The 20,333-nt window shown below is 42.5% G+C and overlaps 1 protein-coding gene across 4 annotated transcripts; it reads left to right on the top strand.

The window, feature by feature from the left end:
• The first annotated feature begins 158 nt into the window (after positions 1-158).
• RNF103 (ring finger protein 103) lies at positions 159-16,944 on the top strand. 4 transcript variants are annotated; one of them, XM_049831054.1, is made up of 5 exons: positions 159-546; positions 2,737-2,876; positions 12,604-12,719; positions 14,867-15,277; positions 15,637-15,825. In XM_049831054.1, the coding sequence occupies exons 1-5, from the start codon at positions 321-323 to the stop codon at positions 15,686-15,688; spliced, it is 945 nt and encodes a 314-aa protein (XP_049687011.1). In that variant the 5' UTR covers positions 159-320; the 3' UTR covers positions 15,689-15,825. The 4 variants fall into 4 exon arrangements, with proteins under 4 accessions (XP_049687011.1, XP_049686993.1, XP_049686983.1 ...); XM_049831036.1 differs by having other exon boundaries at positions 160-546; positions 15,569-16,944; XM_049831026.1 differs by having other exon boundaries at positions 160-546; positions 14,867-16,944.
• The last annotated feature ends 3,389 nt before the right edge of the window (positions 16,945-20,333 follow it).

The following is a 20,333-nucleotide window of genomic DNA, read 5'->3' as shown; positions in this document are numbered from 1 at the left end:
CGCCCTCCGCCCCGCCCGCCGCCGTCGCCGTCCCCGGCTGCAGACGTCACTTGTTATGTCTCCGCCGGCGGCCGCCGCTCCGCCGGGGCGGGGACAGCGGCGGGAGGGAGGCGGGGGGGCCGCGGTCCCGCCGTGCTGACAGCCCCCCCCCCCCCCCCTCCTCCTCCTCCTCCTCCTGCTCCTTCTTCTCCTCCTCCTCCTTCCCGGGTTCCCCTCGCCGCCCCGCGGCAGCCCGGCCTCCGGCTCGGCTCTCCCCGTCCCCTCAGGCGGGCAGCCCCCCCCCCCCCCCCCCCCGCCGCCCCCTTCCCCCGGCGGGAAAGATGTGGGTGAAGCTGTGCTGTTTGCTGCTCTACTTCCTGGCGCTCTTCGTCCTGGCCAGGGTGTTCGAGGCCGTGGCGTGGTACGAGAGCGGTTTCCTCGCCACGCAGCTGGTGGACCCGGTGGCGCTCAGCTTCAGGAAGCTGCGGACCATCCTGGAGTGCCGGGGGTTGGGGCACTCGGGGCTGCCCGAGAAGAAGGATGTGCGGGAGCTGGTGGAGAAGTCAGGTACGCCGAGCTCAGCACCCCCTTTCCCCGACCCACGCGTGGGGAGGGAGGGTCCCCTGTGACACCCCCACCCCACCCCCCCCCCCCGGCGTGGGCTCCTGCCGCCCTTTGGGCCGGAGACCCGGGCGCCGGTTCCCAGCCTTGCGGGGCCAGCGCGACGGCAGGGTGGATTTGGGGAGCGAGCTGGTTCCCCCCCCCCACCAAGGACCGAGACGCAGGAGCGCTTAAATGGAGGAAGGCAGGGGGGAAGCTCGGGGACGGTGACGTGAAAAACCGTCGGTGGTGTTTGAAGCCCAAATAGGCTGCGTGGAGGGAGGGAAGGCCTTCGTTAGAGAGGGTTCATTACACCCGGTCAACGTGGGCCGTTGGGGTCGGGATGGCGAGGCGGTGGTCGCACGGATGAGAGCGAATGTCGTCAGCCGTGAAAAACCAGGAGGAGAGAGTCCAGGTATACGCAGCGGGTCACCGTTTACAGCTGGGGCCGGCTTTTTTCCGTGTATTCCTCGCCCTACCCGTTTGCTGGTTCTTATTACGGGTATTGCTGTCAAGATGGGTACTGAGGAGAGCAGCGGTTTTGTAGCTGAGGAGCGGAGGGGATGCGTACCGAGGGATGCGGTGGTTTTATAGAAGAGGAGCAGAAGTAGAGCCTACGTACAAAAAAAATGGCTTAGAAAAAGGCAGGGAGACGTTTCAGAAGTAGGGAAAACCAGGTGAAAGAGGTGGACTTTTGGGGGGTGATGAATAGCAAAGGGTGACGAGCGGTGGAGATGTAAGGAATGGCAGAAGTGCCTTGAAAGTAAGGATGCTGGCCTGGAGTAGTCAGAGGGAGCTGGCCCCAAGGACTGGGAGATGGGGCTGATGTAATAGCTGTAGTGCCAGCCAAGCAGGAAAATGTGAGTAGCTGCTTTTAAATCGATGATCAAATCGGCAGCTGATCCAGGGGAGAGAGAAATCCCAGTGACCGGGATGAGTAGTGAGGGCTCAAATGTCTGGACAGAAAAAGAGAAGGATTTGGATGAATATAGTGAGTGCCATAACCTTAAAAATGCTAACTGTTTTCAATAATTGATATTAATGCTGGGCATTTAAATCTAATTTGCTTTTATTGTTCATTGTTTATTTATGTTGTTGATTTGCTTTGCCGCTCCAACCGTAAAAAGCATTAGGTGATTTCACTTTTGTTTCCAGTCACTTTCACTCCTTGGCTGTCAGGTACTTTCATTATGTCATGATGTTTGGGTTGCAAATGCTGCAGAGAAGTGTTTAAATCCAAAGAAACTGTATTAACCAACTTCTTCAGATGTCGTGGAAACACTTATCATACCAACAGGCTTTGCAGCATTTTTTTGCTGTTTTTTTTTGTGGTTTGTTTTTGGTTGTGTTTTTTTTCTAAATTCTATGAATACTTTTGGAAACCCCTCAAGGGTTTCAGCTGGAACACTTTTTTTATTTTATATTTTGAAGGAAACAGCCTTTTTGGGCAAGACTTCATTTCTTCAAGCTTAATAGATTGGTTATTAGAATGCTAGTTGCCATTAACTGCATTTGTAATGATTATAAAACAAAACATGAGAAGGAAATGAGACTACAAAGGAAACATTATCAGATGATTTTACTGTGAGCTCTTTACGTCGCAAGGGTTGGAGTTCATGGGAACTTTTGCCAACTGTGCAAACAGAAGCCAACAGCTAAATTGTTCTACCTGAGATCTTTACTTGCAATGGGACAATCAGCACGTTTTTTTAAGTACAAAATTATTGATGGGAATTTTCGAAGTCTGTTGGAATTATCAGTGTTAAGAAGTTGGTTGCTGCAAAATTACTGTCCTGTGAAATGAAAGCAAAGGTGACATCAATTAAAATTGCTCTCAGCCACTGAATATTGTTATTTTCAGAGAGTGAGGCTTAGAAAATGTTCATTTTATCTTTTGTGCGCTCAGTTGCATGTGTGGTACATCTGTGTAATCAGAAGCATAGTGTTCACGTCTTCTGTGGTCTGACAGCTGAAGTCAAATTGTTCATAGTCATGTCACTCTAGATAGAATAACTTAAAAGTTTATCTGCCTTTGTACTGAAAAGGTTCTTTGAGCCACCATGCAAAATATAGTTGGTTAAAACTGTTACCGGATTTATGAAGTGATCTTTCTCGAGTGCCATTTTAATTGAATGTCTCCAATTGTCTCTTTTTCAGGAGACCTCATGGAAGGAGAGCTTTACTCTGCTCTCAAGGAGGAAGAGGCCTCTGAATCGGTTTCCAGTACAAACTTCAGTGGTGAAATGCACTTCTATGAGCTTGTAGAAGACACAAAAGATGGGATCTGGCTGGTACAGGTATAGAAATTTGATCATTTATTTTTATGTATTTATGGCTTCCAAAATGTGTTTCAAAGGAGGAGTTTATGAGGGTAGTTAACTAGTAGTAAAAGTGTATAACAGAGAGACGGTGACAAAGATAAAGTACATCAGGGAGATCACAAGGAATAAATCTGTTCAAAAAACCACAAAAGGCTGGAAGTGGCAGAGTTGCTGTACAGACAGGAAGAAAAAAACCTGTTATTCTGTGGATTGCTTTTTGAAAACCGGGTACTTTAGAACCAGAAAACAAGCAAAGTAGCACACACTTAAGTACACAGACTATGCAAGTACTTGGCCCTGGTATTGTAAGAGCTTGTGTAATGTGTGAAGTAGGTGCATTAAGTATAGATGCTCCCAGCTGGCACAGGAGAAGTGCTTCTGGTGTTGCTCTTCCTTTGGTTGCATTACATGCTCAGACCCAACCAGTTTTAAGTTTTTGTTTATGTAAGGGGCTTAGAGCACTTTCTAAATCTCTGTTGCCTCTTAACAAAGGCAAGATCTCAGTGCGCTACTTCCCAGGCTGGCAGGCTGCTTCTACAATGTGTAGCTTAAAGTTAACCTTCCCCCAAACCTTGTGGGCCCACCAACTTTTAGAGCCTGCTTCCCCAGGGCTGCATGAAATTCTCCACCAGACAATTAATTGTTCAGTTGACAGCTCTCCTGCCTGGTTTGTCTGGTCTCCTCACTTCATGTTTTCTATTGAAACGGATTACCAAGATTTAATGACTTCCTGTTATTAGGCCTGCACTGTCATCACATCAGATCTCACCCTAAAATAGACAATGAGAGGATAGGTTACCGTCAGAGTCGAAACAGCATTCGTGTTTTGGGAAAGATGTATTTGGAGTTTATTGAATCTATCATAGAGAAGGGCGTTCTTCAAGCAGAGAGTGTTGAAAGGAAGTTTACACGTCTCCAAGCTAGTTGACAAATATGAGCATAAATATGCTATGAAAAACGTTCCCTCCTCCCCAGGCAGCTCAAAAGAGTAAAATACGGTAGTTCTCTGTTGTCCGTTGCTTGCAGAATTTTAATCGTAATATATTTTCAGCTAGCTTCATAATAGCAGATCAGATAGGCTGCGTTTTGCTATCTCTAGTGTGATGAATATTGTCATCATTCTGATAATATTTGCACAGCTATTCAGTTGGTCACAATAGCTGTGGAAAAAAAAAATTAGTGGAATTTACTGAATAATTTACTTGCTGAATGATATTTGTCTGTTTCTCCACAATAAAAACCACTAGACGTGTCAAATTTCTTTTTTTTTTTTCAGTCTCGCCTTTTGACTTTTCAGCACTTTGAGTTTTCATTTGCTCCTTTCCCCGCCATAACTCCTGTCTGGATAACTCCTGTGGTGGATTCTGCATGCTCTTCCACAGGTTTTCCTATGCTCTTTGCTTAGACCTCATCCCTCTAAAGCTGCTTTTTATCATTGCTTCCCTGTTCTAATTCTTGATTACTCTTCCCTTGCTCATTCTCTTTTACCATTAGGCATCCTGTGGAAACTTTACAGCTAATTAATCAGCTCCATGCTTAGGCAGGGGACAGTACAAGAGTGAGGATGCCTCATGGATGGGTGTGGTGACCGCAAACAAGGTTGGAGCATTCTGTTGCTACTGGCTGGGAAGCAGAAAGGATCTCCAGATCCTTTTCAGGATCCTGACCCTGAATCTCTGTTCTGCGGGGGCTGCTGGAAAGCAGTAGATGGAGGGGAGCAGTTCTGGCTCAGCTGGCGGTGTGGCTGTTGGCTGAGTTGGTTTTGAAGACTTTATGATGATATATGGGAGGATGGGGACTCTTGAAGATGATTTTGATTTTCCCAATGCATGTAAATAAAAATTCTGGGGTGGCATAGGGTGGTAGCGTGATAGCCATCACTGTCTGCAGAGAATCCAAGGAAAAAGAGGAAACAATTATTATTTCTTGATGTTTGACACAAATTCAGGTGTGAATTTATCATTTAAAGCCAGCAAGATGAATTCCTTGAGCAAAGTCAAAGTCCATACACAAGGAAACAGTGTTTTGTGGCTTTGTTTCTTTATTTTCTGGAAATCCACATGCAAAACAACCAGCCAGGTTCAGTGGTAATTTGTTTACCAGCATAGCTGTTCACAGGTGCCCTCTGCTCCTATGTGGACCTTCCGTAGAGCCATAGACAGCGGCATGTTCTTTCTCCTATTAGCTCATGATCTCATCACCTTTCTTTTTATGCCTTTCTTCTTGCTTGCCAGCTGCTGTTGTGCACTTCCTCGGCTGGCAATGAGGATAAATGGTAGTTTCTAGAGCTGCTTCTCTTGTTGATAGAGGAGTAACATGTAACATTCTTGCTTTTCCAGACTCTTCTATGGGTCATGCTCTCTGGTTAGTCTCTAGAAGCCTGCCACATCCAACAATATTGTAGTCATTATGACTTTAAAAACATACAGTAAATGATCCACAGATAAAATTCCTCTTTGAATAAAGTTAAAATCTAAATTAACATCTATTTTTATTTTAAAAGTCTGTACGGTAACATAGTGGTAGAGAGAAGTAAAGGGAACTTTCTTCCTGGCATTGAAGCAGGAGGACAAATGTTTTGATCATGTCCGTTAAAGGTGCAAAGGACATTATTATGGATATAAAATGTTGCAGTCTATTCTGCATCTCGGCTTCTTGTTCAAGTGGTGTAGTCCCAGAGCAAGGGATGTGCTGGCAGGATTTTGGTGGTGGTTCGTTCATTCGTTCATTCTTTCTTTCTTTTGCTTGCATGTAGGATGAGTAATTTTCATATTTGGCTTTTTAATTTGGCAGGTGATCAGTTGTTCTCGTTACGAGGAAATTAAGTAGAAACACTCAATTCTTTTAAAATACATCGTTCAGTTTTTTCCAGTAGCCCTTCAGGATCTTTTACCATAGGATACCCAATTTTAACTTTAAGTATCCTTCTTGAGAGTCTTCATATCCAATCAAGGGTGCAGAATACCATCAGCTAGAACGTAATAGTTCTCATATTGCCTGCGTATCCGTGTTAACTCATTACAGAAGCTCATTTTTTCTCCACCTCTTACTTAACTGACAGCTTAACTGAGCTGTTCATATTGGTGCATAGATCACCCCGCCTCCCTTGAAAAACTACACATAATTTTGAAGTGGTTAATTTTTGCAAGCAACGATGGATGTGATTTTCTGTCTTTGCCCATTTTGATCTAATATCTCACCGTCTCTTTCTCAGAAAAGCAAAAAATCTCCAGACATCTTTAATCCATATGGATGGATTCTGAACCGTTGTGAATTCTTAGGAAAGAGCGACTATGCGGAAATTCAGTTTCATCAGCACAATGCCAAATAATAAACAGAGTGAGATGTCTCAGAATTAATAAAAGTACAGACAGTCATGTAGAAATGTATTGACGTTATCTGGAATAAGTGGGCTTTTTTTCCATGCTTCTAATAACTCACCAGTCCATTTATAATTAGTGTTATTTCTAAATGAGAATTGTTAAAATATTTTTATTTCTGTTTTATTTAGGGGGGGGGGATAGTTTGCAACATAGCTGTTCATTATAAAGGGTTCTATGAAAAGCACATAAGAAGCTAATTAACAGATCAGAGTTTTTGAACCTTTGTATCTTTGTGGATCCCTAAAAATCTTCCAGCAAGTGTATCGTCTCTTAACAGTAATATCAGGCTTCCTATGCTCATTTACCCTCTGCAGGCACTGTAGAGGAGTTTGTGGACCTCCAGGGGTCTGGATATCTCAAACTGGAAACTGCCAAACCAGGCTGACAGTTCTTGCATACATACAACTTTCCCAGTTCGTTAAATAAGTTAGAAATCAGTTTTGCCTTTGGCAAAATCATGCAGTTTTTTCTGATTCAAATGTCTGTACTCCTTCATGCGGAGACTGACTTTCTGAGGCTGGGGGAGGATTTGACCGCTCCTGAGAGAACTACCTGTACGTGTGTGTGCATGCAGCAGGAAATGGTGTCTCTTATTTAATAGGTTTTGTTGTTCCTGATGGTTTAAAGCCTGTCACAGTGCCCTAGTGCCCAGAGTTGATGAGCACTTGAGTTGTTGTCTTTGTGGCTAAGCTGTAAAATCAAGTTTTGACTATTCATGCGTATTTAAAATTGTGTGCTCTTGGTATGAGCAGGTGTGCCTGGCACCTGGTATCCTAGCTAGAATTGGTTAAAATAATGAGAGTTGAAATACCATGAAGTGTTTGTTCTGCCTTTGTCTATCTCTGACTCATTCTCATGCCTTGTGATACTTGAACATTTTTAGTTGTGAGTGAGCTTCAACACTTACTGAGATAGAATCTTGTTACTGTGACCTGTTTTGAAATCTCTACATACCTGTCTAAAAGAGATTGAACAACACCTGATTTAAATGCCTGGAAAACAGAATGCTCAGGTGAGGCTACTGTCAGGTCATGCTCAAGTACTGCAGGGGTAACACAAGAGGAGTCTGTCTGCGTATTGCATTGCTACAGCAAATTCTTTTAACATCAAGAGTGTTTCCTTGAGCCTCTTAACTTTTGTCACATCTTTACTCCTATTTTAAGAATGTATGTTTGATAAAATAATTAAAAAAAAGTCCTTAATGATAACTGGAAGTTAAGGAGCAACTGCATCAGTGACAGTATGAAGTAGTTACTGCGATATTGATGCATCTAGCCAAGACACTCTGGTTTTGGATTAGGCAAGAGAGGCAAGGTGTCTTGCTGACATTATCCTATTTTTCCAAGTGTTTATATCCTTCTGTCTCCATGGTATTTGCTCTTAAACTCTGTTTGCTGCTTTCATGTCATAACTATGACTATTTTAACATACAGATCAAAATGATTCTATTAATTATGTTCTTGATTGCCCTCTTTTGGGACAGTTCTATCTAATTCAGAGTCAGGAGAGCTCTTCCAATGCAAAAGCTACCTATTCAAATGCCTGTCGAAATCATCAGGATTTCAGTAATTTCAGTATTATATGTCCCTAGATGAATTCTATTTTAGTTTTGTTTTCTGTGGTATCTGGAAGCAACAGAAACTAAACAAGAAAACTCCATCAGAACAGGTAGAAATAAAGAAGATTTCCAAACCCCCATCTTTCCATTTTTGTTTTGCACATCGTGGTGGCATAACTTACCTGCAGTATTCCACAGTCGTTGGTTGAGAATCTCCTCACCTTTTGTGATATGTTGTCGTCCTCCCAAATTCACAGATGGAGAAGCTTGTGTCTGAGACTTCAGAGGAAGTTTGTGGATGGATGCTCAGTGAGGGCCTGGCCCTCTCTCCAGCATCTTCTTCCACTAAAGAAGCTCGTAATTCATATATAGAGATGGTAATTCAGACCCTGCAGTCAGAGCCAGTCCTCTGGCCGGGGTTAGGTGTAGCTTAGGGAGCAGATCTATTCCATGATGCGTGGTTGTTAAATGGCAGCGTGACTTTGATCCTATTGGATTCTCTTAGCCCATTAAGATGATTAATGGATTAATTGACTTATCTTCATTGTCTTATTTGCCACTCTGACATATGATATTTTACAGATTGTGAACATAGCTAATAATAAGAAAAGCTTCAAGGGTTTGTGTTCCTCTAACTGTGGTATTTGTTTTCCAGCTGTGCTAGCTGATCTCATAAAAGACACCTTCCCTATGAGCTTTGTCTTTATTTCTTTAAAATGAAATAGAGCATATGGCTGAAAGGGTCCTTCTTGATGAGCAAGTTCAGCACTCTGCTAGGCTGTGGAGTATGTGTTTATAAAATACCTTGCTGTCTCTCTTAAATAGTAAGTTGCCTAAGCGTAATACTGCTATTGATTTTTTCTCTTCTTGGAAACATGTATCTGACTTCTGGCTTAAGTGTATTCATGGCTGATTTGTTCCTATTGCGCTTAAATTGACAGCGCCCTTTAGTTTCACTGACTTCTGATCTCTACCCCACTACTCCCAGTATGTGAGGTCAATCAACCAGTTTGTTTTGTCAGGTGTAATATATCCTGGGCTTTGCTTATTTCACAGCCTGTTAATATTGATGGCTTATAGTTCCTTTTGGACCAAACTAATAGGCCCAAGCTTTTCCTCCCATCGCTGTTTCTAACTGATGAACTCCCTGAGTGTCCTGTTCATTACTGAATTCAATTTCATTTCTGACACTCTGCATTACAAGATTTGTGCAGCTCTTCCTGTATGGCATTACAATCCTCTCTTGTACATAGACATGCTTCCCAATTTTATGTCATCTACAAATGGCTTTGGGAGACTTCAGGTTCGTCGAGGAAGGGCATTAATAGGAATATGAATATATGCTGAACTGAGCTCTAAGGTAAATCTTTTAAGAAGTCTGTTAGCACCTTTCTGGCATTTTGATGTTTTCTTGCCTTAGCCAATTTCTTACTCACTTTAAAACGTCTTTTTTTTTTTTTCACTCACTATAAAAGCTCATCTCCAGTTCTTATGAAAATTTTCCATGTGGCACAATACACGATACTCTACCAAAAACTACAGACAGGGTGATATATTCCCTTTCTCTTGAAACACAGTTGTTTTCCTCCAGGAAAAAATGGATTTTTAAGTCTCAGCTTCATCAGGAATGATGCATCTTTAGTAATTGCAGGCTGGAAAGGGGTGGAAAATTCAACTGTCTCTGCACCTTTAAAATTTGTTCTACAGTTTTGCATACTGTTGAGATCAAACTGGTGGGATAATTTTTTCATTTGCTCTTAAATACAGTTAGTAACTTGTTATTCTCATGTCAAAATGTAAATTAGTCTGACAGGAGTTTTACAAGAAATCCTGTCAGGTTCATCTCTGATTTTGTGTGCTCATTGTATTACAGTTCTGGGATGGAGATTACCTGCTTACTCTGATTTAAGTGTGTTAAGCTATTTGAGTTTTTCTTCCATCTTCAGGTGATGCAGTCTCTTCCCATAAACTCGCTAACCTGTCTGTGGCCAGCCATCTCCTCTTCATTGAAAACTGAGTCAGCATTGATTTCATTTTAAAAAGAAAATTATCTTACATTTCTACCCTATCTTCATTGTATGGTGATCCTGCTGCTTTTCCCCCTGTTCTATTCTTATTCATATGACTGAAAAACCTTTTGGTGCAGCCTGGAATATTCTTTCTGTAGTCTAACTTGAATTGCTCATTTTTCCTGACTTTTTTTTTATTTCTTGCCTATCTTTCTTTGCTAGCCCTTCCTTTTGACCTTTTTTCATTCCTTGTAGATTCTCAAACTATTTCTAATAACTTTTTGGAAGTGTTTGCTTGGAAGAAGTGCAGGGCTTGACAAGTTTTTTCCCCTTGCTTGAAATATAAAATCCTGATAGCTTTAACAACTTGGACTTGAAGAACTTCCAGGCCTCTTCCACATTCAAATTCCTGGTCTCCTCAGTTATGAGATCTTAGGCTAAATTTCTTAGCTTACCAAAATTCACACTTCTTAAATAAAATCTGTTCCAAGTGTTTGCAATTTATCTTTAATTTAAACTGAATTACACTGTGATTGCTTATCCTGCAGTATTTTCTCAGACTCCCTCATCCACAGAGATGATGACTACTTTCCAAAATACAAACCTTTGCCTCTGTGCGGTGAGCTCCTAATGTTGTAAGTGGGTGTTGCCTGCAAGGAACGGCTGCAGTGGACATGTTTATTTGGGTCATTTTTTGCCATAATGACATAAAAAAGCATGAGCCCAAGAAATTTTACAAAGCTTCAGTGTGCAAAACCATAGTAGGGTTCTCTCTATCTAATTACAAAAGACAAACTGCTAGTTCTGTCGTTGTCCTTCAGCACAAATAACTTTCTCCAAGAGGAAGGACTTTTTCATGGGAAGGGAATTAAACTAGTATTAAAAAATCCACCAGTACAAACAGCCAGATGACAGTAAAACATACTGGTGACTGTATTTGCAAAAAATCTCCTTCTCTTGTCACTTCAAGTGAATATTGTAATATCAGACAGAAGAAACAGTTGAGCAGGATCGGCCTTCCTGCACATAACATTAGCATACTCTCAACAACTGTGCTAGGCTTTTTTAGAACACGCACACAGAATTTTGGAAGAAACCCAGCTCTGAGTAGTTGAACCAAAGAGTTATCAATTATCAACATTTTACTTTTATGCTTACTAATAAAACGTAGTGGTTCCTTACTATGTTGGATGCATTTATCATGCTGTAGTAGCTCTGAGGATATACTGGCGTTAAGGTGTCTTTAGGAATGTGGTGTCTTTTAGCTGAAGTACATGAAAGGAAGACGTTTAAAGTATCCAAAGTAATTGCTTCAGTTACATTGGGTGATGAAAAGAAGCCTCAATAATACAGCAGATTTCCCCAGCTGGTTGTCTCGATGCTTGAAGGTTACGTTTAGCTAATCAGAAAGGCTTTTCTATGTGATGTGCATGTTTTGAGAATAACTTGAAGGATTCTTATCTAGATGTTCACCTCTGGTTTTATTTAAACATTTTGGGCTAGGTGGCATGGGAGTGTAATCTGTAACTTTAGTTTAATATTGTTTCCCTACATAGAACGTTCTGCTTAGTGAAATCTCTTTTCTGAGAGGATGCTGCTTACTGCAAAGCAGATAATATTTTTTGAGTCTTGAAGGCCAGCCATGCTTTCCAGGTCTGTGTCTCAGCCTGTACATAGAGAACTGTTAAATCATGGTGATGACCGAACTTCCAGAGGAAAGCTGACATTTGAGGTTATTAAGTCAGAAAATGATTGGGAGAAGTTTAATGGCAGGTAAACAAATACCTAACAAATGGAAGTTTCAAAACTTAATTTAAAAATATATTTTAAATGGTTGCCAGTAAGCCTGCAGAACCATGTGAGGCATTTCTAAAATAGAAACTGCGACGGCTCATGGAGTAATGCATGATCAGTCATGTCATTCAAAATTACCTGTCAACTGCAGGCAGGCAGGTTTTTCTTTTTCTTTTTTTTTTCCCCTTCCCTGTACAGTTATAAGTCAGAGGATGAGTGCTTATTCTTTGTCATTTGTGTCTGCAGAAGCTTACATCTAGGTGACCTAAGTACTACTTTAATATACTAGGTTAGAACAAATTAGTCCTTGGGATAGATCACAGTGAATTGTCATCTTGAAATGGCAGATGGGACGTTGCAGTTGGTGGAACAGTCATGTAAAGTTACGGAGTGAGTCATTGGCAAAGCTGGAAGGAGTCAAGTTTTTTAGGTATTATCTGGGGGTTTAATCAGTAGTTTCCACCGCATAGAAATAGTTGTTGGCAGTCTAGTCTGGTACCAGGTACATGCATTCCAACTCATTTTAGTTGCTCTGAGACAACATTTCTTTGGCATGTTTAACTTTTCATGGAGAATTGTAATAAAATAATGGTCTTTTTTACTGCGAAGAAGAGGAACCTGCTGCACCCTCTTCCTTTCTCCCCTACTATGAACTAGTTAATGATAGTTTTGTTATTTTCCAAAGGTTTTTGTTAACTACCACTGACTTTAGTATCTTAATGGGTACTTAACATGGTGATGCACTTTTGTCTTTCTGCAGAAACCGTAGTTCTGTCTTAAGAGCTTCACTCTCCAAAGTCATTTATTGTGATTACCGGTTGTATATACCTACTTTATATTCCAAGAGAAGGGGAAAGCACTATCAAGGGTGAATAGATCTCTGTTTTCATGAAGCTCGCTCTTTATTTCAGGAAGCAAACTTACTGTGATACTAAATTATTATTTCCTTTTGGCAATAGGTCATAGCAAACGACAGAAGCCCACTGGTGGGTAAAGTCCACTGGGAGAAAATGGTGAAGAAAGTGTCAAGATTCGGCATACGTGCTGGCACTTTTAACTGTTCCAGTGACCCCAGGTATATTCTTAAAGGATTATCTAAATCCCAAGAATATCTTAAGGCTCAACTGTGTTCTCGCGGCAGGGCTTGCTCTGTTGTGAAAATGGCTGTGACAGAAGGTGGCTTTATTCATGTTTTTATCTCTATTAAAGTCTGTTCAGAATTCTCCATTACATTATTTATCAGCATCCTAAACACAGATCCGCAGCTTCCTAAAGCATCGTGTGGGACATACATGATTAGACTATGTAGAGCATAATACAGCAATGGAAGGGAATGAATAGAAGAGTTTGGCCTTATATTCCAGGCATTCGGGGACAAGAACTGTGCTTGCTTAGGACAAAGCCAAATATATATAGCCCACGTAAGAGAACTGTATCAGTTGTAGAGTTGTTATATTGCCACCTGGAAAGGAGAAACACAGGTTAGCATGAACCTTGCAAACAGTGCCTGCTTCTTAGAATTACTGACAAATCCTGTTCCCTGACAAATATGTGTGTGTTTATATATAAACTTGCACACACCCTTTGACAACATACAGTGTGCTATGCAAGATTCACTGTTGTTTGCCTATGATTGCGAACAAGGAAGAAGAGCAGAGCCAAAGAAGCTATCAATAATTCTGTGCTGCTGTAAAAAGAATGTTTTTTGAACATTTTGTTGGAAGCATTTGCTTCACGTGATGGGAAACTTTGTCTATAATTCCAGTGGGATCTATGGATATGCACATGTCCTACACAGCTTAAGTCCTAAATGTTTATAGAAATCTCAAAGTTAATCATAAGAGAAAATTCTTAGACTTTGCAGTGCTTATGCAAAATAATCTCATATAATCAAAACACTGCTATTTGAACATCTTAAAAATTTGGCAGTGTTTCTCTTTGCATAACTCCTAACTAGTGTTAATGGTAGGATCAAATACTATGTTTTAAATGAATTCATTTTTTTTTTCCTAATACAAGAAATGTTTTGTTAAGTAAACCCTTGTGAATAGTTTTCATCAGGTTGTAGCTGAAATTCAGAACACTACCTGCAACAGTAGTCAGGGTACCTTTATTAATAGGGTAATATCTTATGGCTGCTTCTAAAAATGTTACATTCAGATTCCTGAGATAGGGAGTTATAATTGTCTAAATATATGTTGATAGACCAAAACCAGAGAGGATGTAGGTAAGACGGCTAGTGAATGAGACTGATGGCCCCTGTTTCAATGCGCAGGGTTCTCAGAGACAGTTTGCATGCCTGTTGGCTGTGTAATGTTTTGATCATTGAAACTTGCCATACATTTCCCAAAAGGAGGACTAGATAAATGGGGTGGTGTAGTGATGCTGGTAGGAAAGACGCATAAGAGAAGGGTTCTTCTGAGTCATGAGACTCATCTCATGGTTATGGGGGTCTGGACCATGACTCAGGGTTCAGCCTTGAAGAGCCTCTTCATTTAGGTATGGGTTTGGAGTTCATCCCATCACAGCACTCTGCCTGCCCTAGCAGTGGGGGTATTCTTTTAGCCCAAATCACCTGGCAGCATGTGTCTGCTTCGTCCTCTGCTGGTTTTGTGGCAGGCTCTGTCACCACACCTCTTAGCTTGTCTGCATCCTTCCAAAGTGGCCCTAGTAGGAAGTGGACATTCATCAGCTTCATTAAAGCAACTGCAGACAGAGCAATGTCTTGTTAACTTCACCCTGCTGCTGCTTGGCAAAACTAGGATGGAAGGAAACACTGGGAAAGTTACCTGCAGGCTTGGGAAAGCTGTGGGACACTGAGTTATGCTGTAGTGGTTATCTCCTTGGCTGGAAGGCCAAGGAGAAATAGCTTCTAATACTAAAGCTTTATAGTGAAGAGTCACCTTTTCTGTTTTTCAAATCCAGTTACAAAGCATGCATGACTGTATGGCTTTGTTTACTATAATGACCCATGAAAATTAACATTATTCCTGTTTTATGAATACGTATCTCTTTACAACATTTCTGTAAGATCGATAACAAATGTATTGTACGAATAAATACACTTTGCCAGCGAATATTGGGTGCCTGTATTTCGTACTATTGTATGTAAATATTCCCAGGTGCTCAGCATGTCTCATTTTTGGGCTCATAACAGAAATTTAAGGACTGGAGCTCCAGGTGTGTGAAACTCTGTGATCTAACTTGCCATTTTCTTTGTAGGTACTGCAGGAGGAGGGGTTGGCTGAAATCCACCCTCATTATGTCAGTTCCACAAACCAGTACCTCCAAGGGAAAAGTAATGCTTAAGGAATACAGTGGGCGCAAAATCGAAGTGGAGCACATTTTCAAGTGGATCACAGCCCATGCTGCTTCTCGGATCAAAACCATCTACAACTCTGAACATTTAAAAGAAGAATGGAACAAAAGTGACCAGTACCGTGTGAAAATATACCTATTTGCCAACCTCGACCAGCCTCCAGCATTCTTCTCTGCACTAAGTGTAAAGTTTACTGGAAGAGTAGAGTTTATTTTTGTGAATGTGGAAAATTGGGACAATAGAAGTTACATGGCAGAAATTGGTATCTACAAGACACCATCGTACATACTTAGGACTCCTGAGGGGATTTACAGGTATGGAAATAACACTGGTGAATTTATATCACTACGTGCCATGGATTCCTTTTTGCGCTCTTTACAACCAGAAGTTAATGATTTATTTGTTTTAAGCTTAGTTTTGGTTAATCTAATGGCTTGGATGGACCTGTTTATTACACAAGGCGCTACTATAAAGCGTTTTGTGGTTCTTATAAGCACTTTAGGGACGTATAATTCATTACTAATTATTTCCTGGCTACCCGTGTTAGGGTTTTTGCAACTACCCTACTTAGACAGCTTTTATGAGTACAGCCTAAAACTTTTCAGGTACTCTAACACAACTACTTTGGCTTCTTGGGTAAGAGCTGATTGGATGTTCTACTCTTCGCATCCAGCCCTCTTCCTCAGCACGTACCTCGGTCACGGTTTACTAATCGATTACTTTGAGAAGAAAAGAAGACGCAATAATAACACGGATGAAGTAAATGCTAATAATCTGGAGTGGCTGTCAAGCCTGTGGGACTGGTATACCAGCTACTTGTTTCATCCTATTGCTTCTTTCCAACACTTCCCTTTTGACTCAGATTGGGATGAAGACCCGGATTTGTTCTTAGAGCGGTTGGCCTTCCCCGATCTCTGGCTTCACCCTCTGATACCAACCGATTATATAAAAAACTTACCAATGTGGAGGTTTAAATGCCTTGGCATCCATTCTGATGAGGAAATGCTGGAAACCTTTCAAGACAGCGAAAGTGACTCTGACAGTGAAAACAAAGAGGTCTTCAGTAGTGAAAAAGAAGGCTCGGAGGACGATGAGCTAAACATGTTTCATAGGCACGGTGAAGGAGAGCCTCAGTGCGGTGTTGAGACCTGTTCGTGTGCCAATAAATATTGTCCTCACGAGCCATATGAACGGAAAGCGAGATCATACGGCTCGTACAGCACCGCAGGTGACATGGAGCCAGATTGGTCAGCCTGGCCCTCTGAGATGTTGCACTGTACAGAATGTGTTGTGTGTCTAGAAAATTTTGCAAACGATTGTCTGCTCATGGGCTTGCCGTGTGGCCACGTGTTCCACCAGAATTGCATCGTGATGTGGCTGGCCGGCGGGCGACACTGCTGCCCCGTCTGCAGGTGGGCTTCGTACAAAAAAAAGCAGCCATACACACATCCGCAGCCTTTGTCGAATGATACCCCATCTTAGCTGTGTGCTGATGTCCTTTGTAAGCTTTCAGGATATTACTGCTTGCCTTTTAAATGTTAGTCACTTAAAAGATTATGTGGTTTGAAGTTTTAGTTTAAATGTTAGTGCAGTGAACTAAAATATACATGATGCTAACGTTAACGACAGAATCATTTGGTTGCCTTGTATGTTGAACTGAACGCATACTTATCGTAAAATAACTTTTTCTTTTCAACATCTGGAAACTTGATGCTGTTTTTGTAAGCACAAAAATCAAGCCTACAACAGAAGCGTATTCCAGCAAACGTTTACAAGTTAGGATGTGGGTGAAATTGAAATTCTAATTGGAGGCAATTGCTTAATTTAAGTGTTTCTTATTTTAGAGTCTGTTCAGCACATCTTTGTTGAATATTGTATGTTGTAAGACAGTACCATTTAAAAAGAAATCAGTGAAATAAATTATTTTAAAAGGAGATTTGTAATGTTAATTGTTTTGATAAATATTTTGTGTGTATGGTTACAGATGTCTTGCTGGTCTGATTTATCTGTGAAGACAATAAAAATATAACACGACTTTTGTGACTAATAAATTATCTCTTAGTGATGCAGGAATTCATTGCTCCATTGTTAGCCACTGGCCAAGCAGAAGGTGATGGTGTTTCACTGGGAACTACTTCCTTTGTAAGTCCTCTGCATTGAGGTGCTTCTCTGCTTGACCAGTGGTTTTCCAGTTGATTACAAACTGCTTTATGAAATGTAGACCCTCTTCTACCAGCTGTGTCTCCAGCACCCTCATCTGCCGACATCTGGGAAGACTTTAGGGTCGTCCCTCTACAGCCGCAAAGTAAACCATCGTGAAGTAGCAGAATATTGTCATGCAGTGACAAAAGTGGCTTGCAAAGGTAAGAACTGTCAGATTCCAACTTGTGCTATTTTGAAGTGATTTCTGATTTCTTGTAGAAAAGTGATAGTGGTTGGATGCCATGAAAAATGGAGTCTGTTGTTTTCTTTATATTTCAATATGAAACCGTGGTTTTGGCTGTACCTTTCAGAAATCATCTGGCTGAAAATCCAGAGGAAATGTTGGTTAGAAAGAAAAAGGGGGGGGGGGGGGAGAAAAAGGGCACGAGATGATGTAAGTAGAAGAAAAGGCTAAACTAGAAAGGTGTTTTCAGTTGTTTTATGTGCCACAGTAGAAGCAACAGTCTCATTTTCTTTCTTTCCTAGTTCTCGCCCATGTGGTATAAAAGGAGGATAATTAAATGAAGGTGATAATAGGAAATGTAAACACAAGTCCCTCATGCAGTTGCGATCCATCTCTCTTTCTGTGCCTTTATATAGAGTTGGGAGGCTGGCACTCACAAAGCTGTCTGGCATTGTTTTATCTGTCCAGGGTACCTGGACACTGGGGTGTTTTTAATAACAAATGTTTCATGCCTCCAGTCCCCAGGCGTCCTCCCAAGAGGATATTCTTGTAATTTTCAGAAGAGCTGTTTTTAATTGTGAGTACTTTTTCCTTGCTCATTTCCTTTTTCCTGTTGCAGTACTGAAGGAGGGAGATAGAAGGGGCATAACATCATCAATTCTCCTGTGGTCCAGAAAGTAATTTCTGTTCCAGTTGAGGCCTCTCAGTACATGCCCTTCACCTGTCATTACAGTTGCCACAGAGCAGTGGAGATGCATAATAAGCACAAAGCATTTCTGCTTCCAGTTTGTGCAGCAGTGTGATGCTTAGCCTGCATGCTTATCGTAAGTAGCGTGTTGGTTCAGGACTGTCTGGAAACCCGCGCTGAACTGGGGCCTTGCCATCTCCAGAGGGGAAATGGAGGAGAACTTTTGTGAATATAAATAAGGCTGTAGTTGATGCACTGAAGTACACAGGCGATGCGCTGTATCACAGTCCACCGTGGCCTTTTGCTGGTGCCTCGGCATTCTGCCAAACTCAGTGAGCAGCAAGTTCTAGCGGCACTGCGTCCTTGGAGCACTGTGTGCTCCTGGAGAGCTGCTCTGCTGCTGAAAGCTGACCTCCTTATACAAAGCCTGAGCAGCTCCGCTCCTGTGCACAGGTTCAGCCTTATTTGCAAACCATTGTGCACACCTGTTTCAGCTGAAGATTTCCTTTAATGACCTCAGTTGCTCTACTAGTCCAATTCTTCTGATAAACGACACAAACTGCTGTTTAATTAGCAGGAGAGCCACAGAGGGTACATCCATATGAGCAGATAATTATGACCAGTAGATAGCTGTGACTGAAGGTTTGGTCCCTTCCTGTCCGTTAGCCTGGGTTATATAAATTGTTGTGATCTAGTTTCTGGCGATCCATCTGTTTCAAAATCTACAGCAGCTGGTGTAGTGTATTGGTAGTCCCAGCAGGAAAGAAAAAGCAGTTGGATGTATTTATTTTGTGAAATGGTTGTGTCAGTAGCAGCAGAAGCATCCAAGTAGGATTGTTTTCTGTGGAGCGCGGAATCTCAGACAGCCCTTACCCAACGTGTTGACAGTTCAAAATCCGGAGAACAGAGCAAAGACTGTGCCTATGTTGAGGTCAGCAGTTCCGCTGATGGCTTGCTTTGCCTTGCTGGGCTGGGTTGTGCTAGTATTTGTAAAGTGTCTTGAATTAACTGAGATGCTAAACATTCTTGACATAGTGTTTTATTCTCTGACACCTTGTGCCTGAAAGCTGGTGACCAACTAAACAAAATGTCAAACGATTGATGTGGGGTTACTTATTTCAGTAGGGTTAATGAAGGTGATGGGTGTTTTGTGCTGCTATTAGGAGAGGGTGGATTTAGATCATCTCTGAAGGTCTTTGCCAGTCTCAGTTTCAGCAATTACTGGTTTGTTACACTGGCTTTCCCACTGCAGGTACCCAGTCCAAAACGAAAGCTCTTCTTTACAAAGCGTGTTAAGATCTGTCTTTGTTCTGCATTAGGTTTTGGAAGGAAAAAAGACAGAGGTGAACTGTACATTTTTGTAACTGTTCCTAAAATGTCTTTCTTTGGGAATTAAATAACAAGGCTAAGTATAATTGTAAGGTATTGGAGCAAGATTAAGCTAATAGCACCTTTTTCTTCCTAAGCTTTTGCACTCTTTCTGTGCATCAGTGATTATTTCTAGTCCTGTGTCTCAGCTTGTGCATTGGGGCGTAAGGAGATGGGAGTGACTTGCTGGAGCTCGCTCCGCAGCACCCAGCAGGGTGGCTCCAAGCTGTCCACTAATTTTGGCCAGGTTACCCGCCCTTTGCTGCAGAAAGGATGGCAGGGGGTGGAGATGAGCCAGGCCTCGCTGGTGGGGCATCTCTGAAAGAGCCCTGGCAGCTGAAGACGAGGCAGGAGGCAACGTCTTCGGTGCTGCTTCTCTTTCTCTCCAGGTCCCCTCCGGGTCTTTCCTGGGCGGCAGGGGAAAAATACGAAGTGTAGCTGGTGTCACCCCTTGCACGACTAGATTCTATAAATACTGCGCTTTCCTGCAGCCTGTGTGATGGGGCGAGGACAGGTGGTGACCTAACCTCTTCCGGCACCTGCTTTTATCGCTCTCAAGTGCACCGGCCCATCCTAAACTCCTGCCGGCCCCCTTTGCCGTGCCACCGTCCTACGGTCGGAGAAGGGGCCCGGGCAGTGTAAGGGCCGCGGCCGAACCCTCTCACGGTCTCCACAGTCCCCTTTCCACACGGCGCGGGCGGGGACGGACTCCTCGGGGCCGTGTGAAGCGGCGCGGGGCCGTGTGAAGCGTGGCTGCGCCCGACGACCGTTGAGGGCCCCGCCCAGGGGCGGGGCGGGGGGGCGGGGTGTGACTGTTTAGGCATCCCCAGCCCCTCCCTCACCGGCGGCGCATGAACGGTGCGGGCGGCGGCGTGCGCATGCGTGATAAGGGGGCGGGGTCGGGAGTGTCCGGCGCCGCATGCGCAGT

The sequence above is a fragment of the Accipiter gentilis genome, chromosome 3 (genome assembly GCF_929443795.1).
Source record: "Accipiter gentilis chromosome 3, bAccGen1.1, whole genome shotgun sequence".
Taxonomy (NCBI): domain Eukaryota; kingdom Metazoa; phylum Chordata; class Aves; order Accipitriformes; family Accipitridae; genus Astur; species Astur gentilis.
The sequence above is the reverse complement of the archived record's forward strand: the minus strand, read 5'-3'. Positions and strand labels throughout refer to the sequence as shown.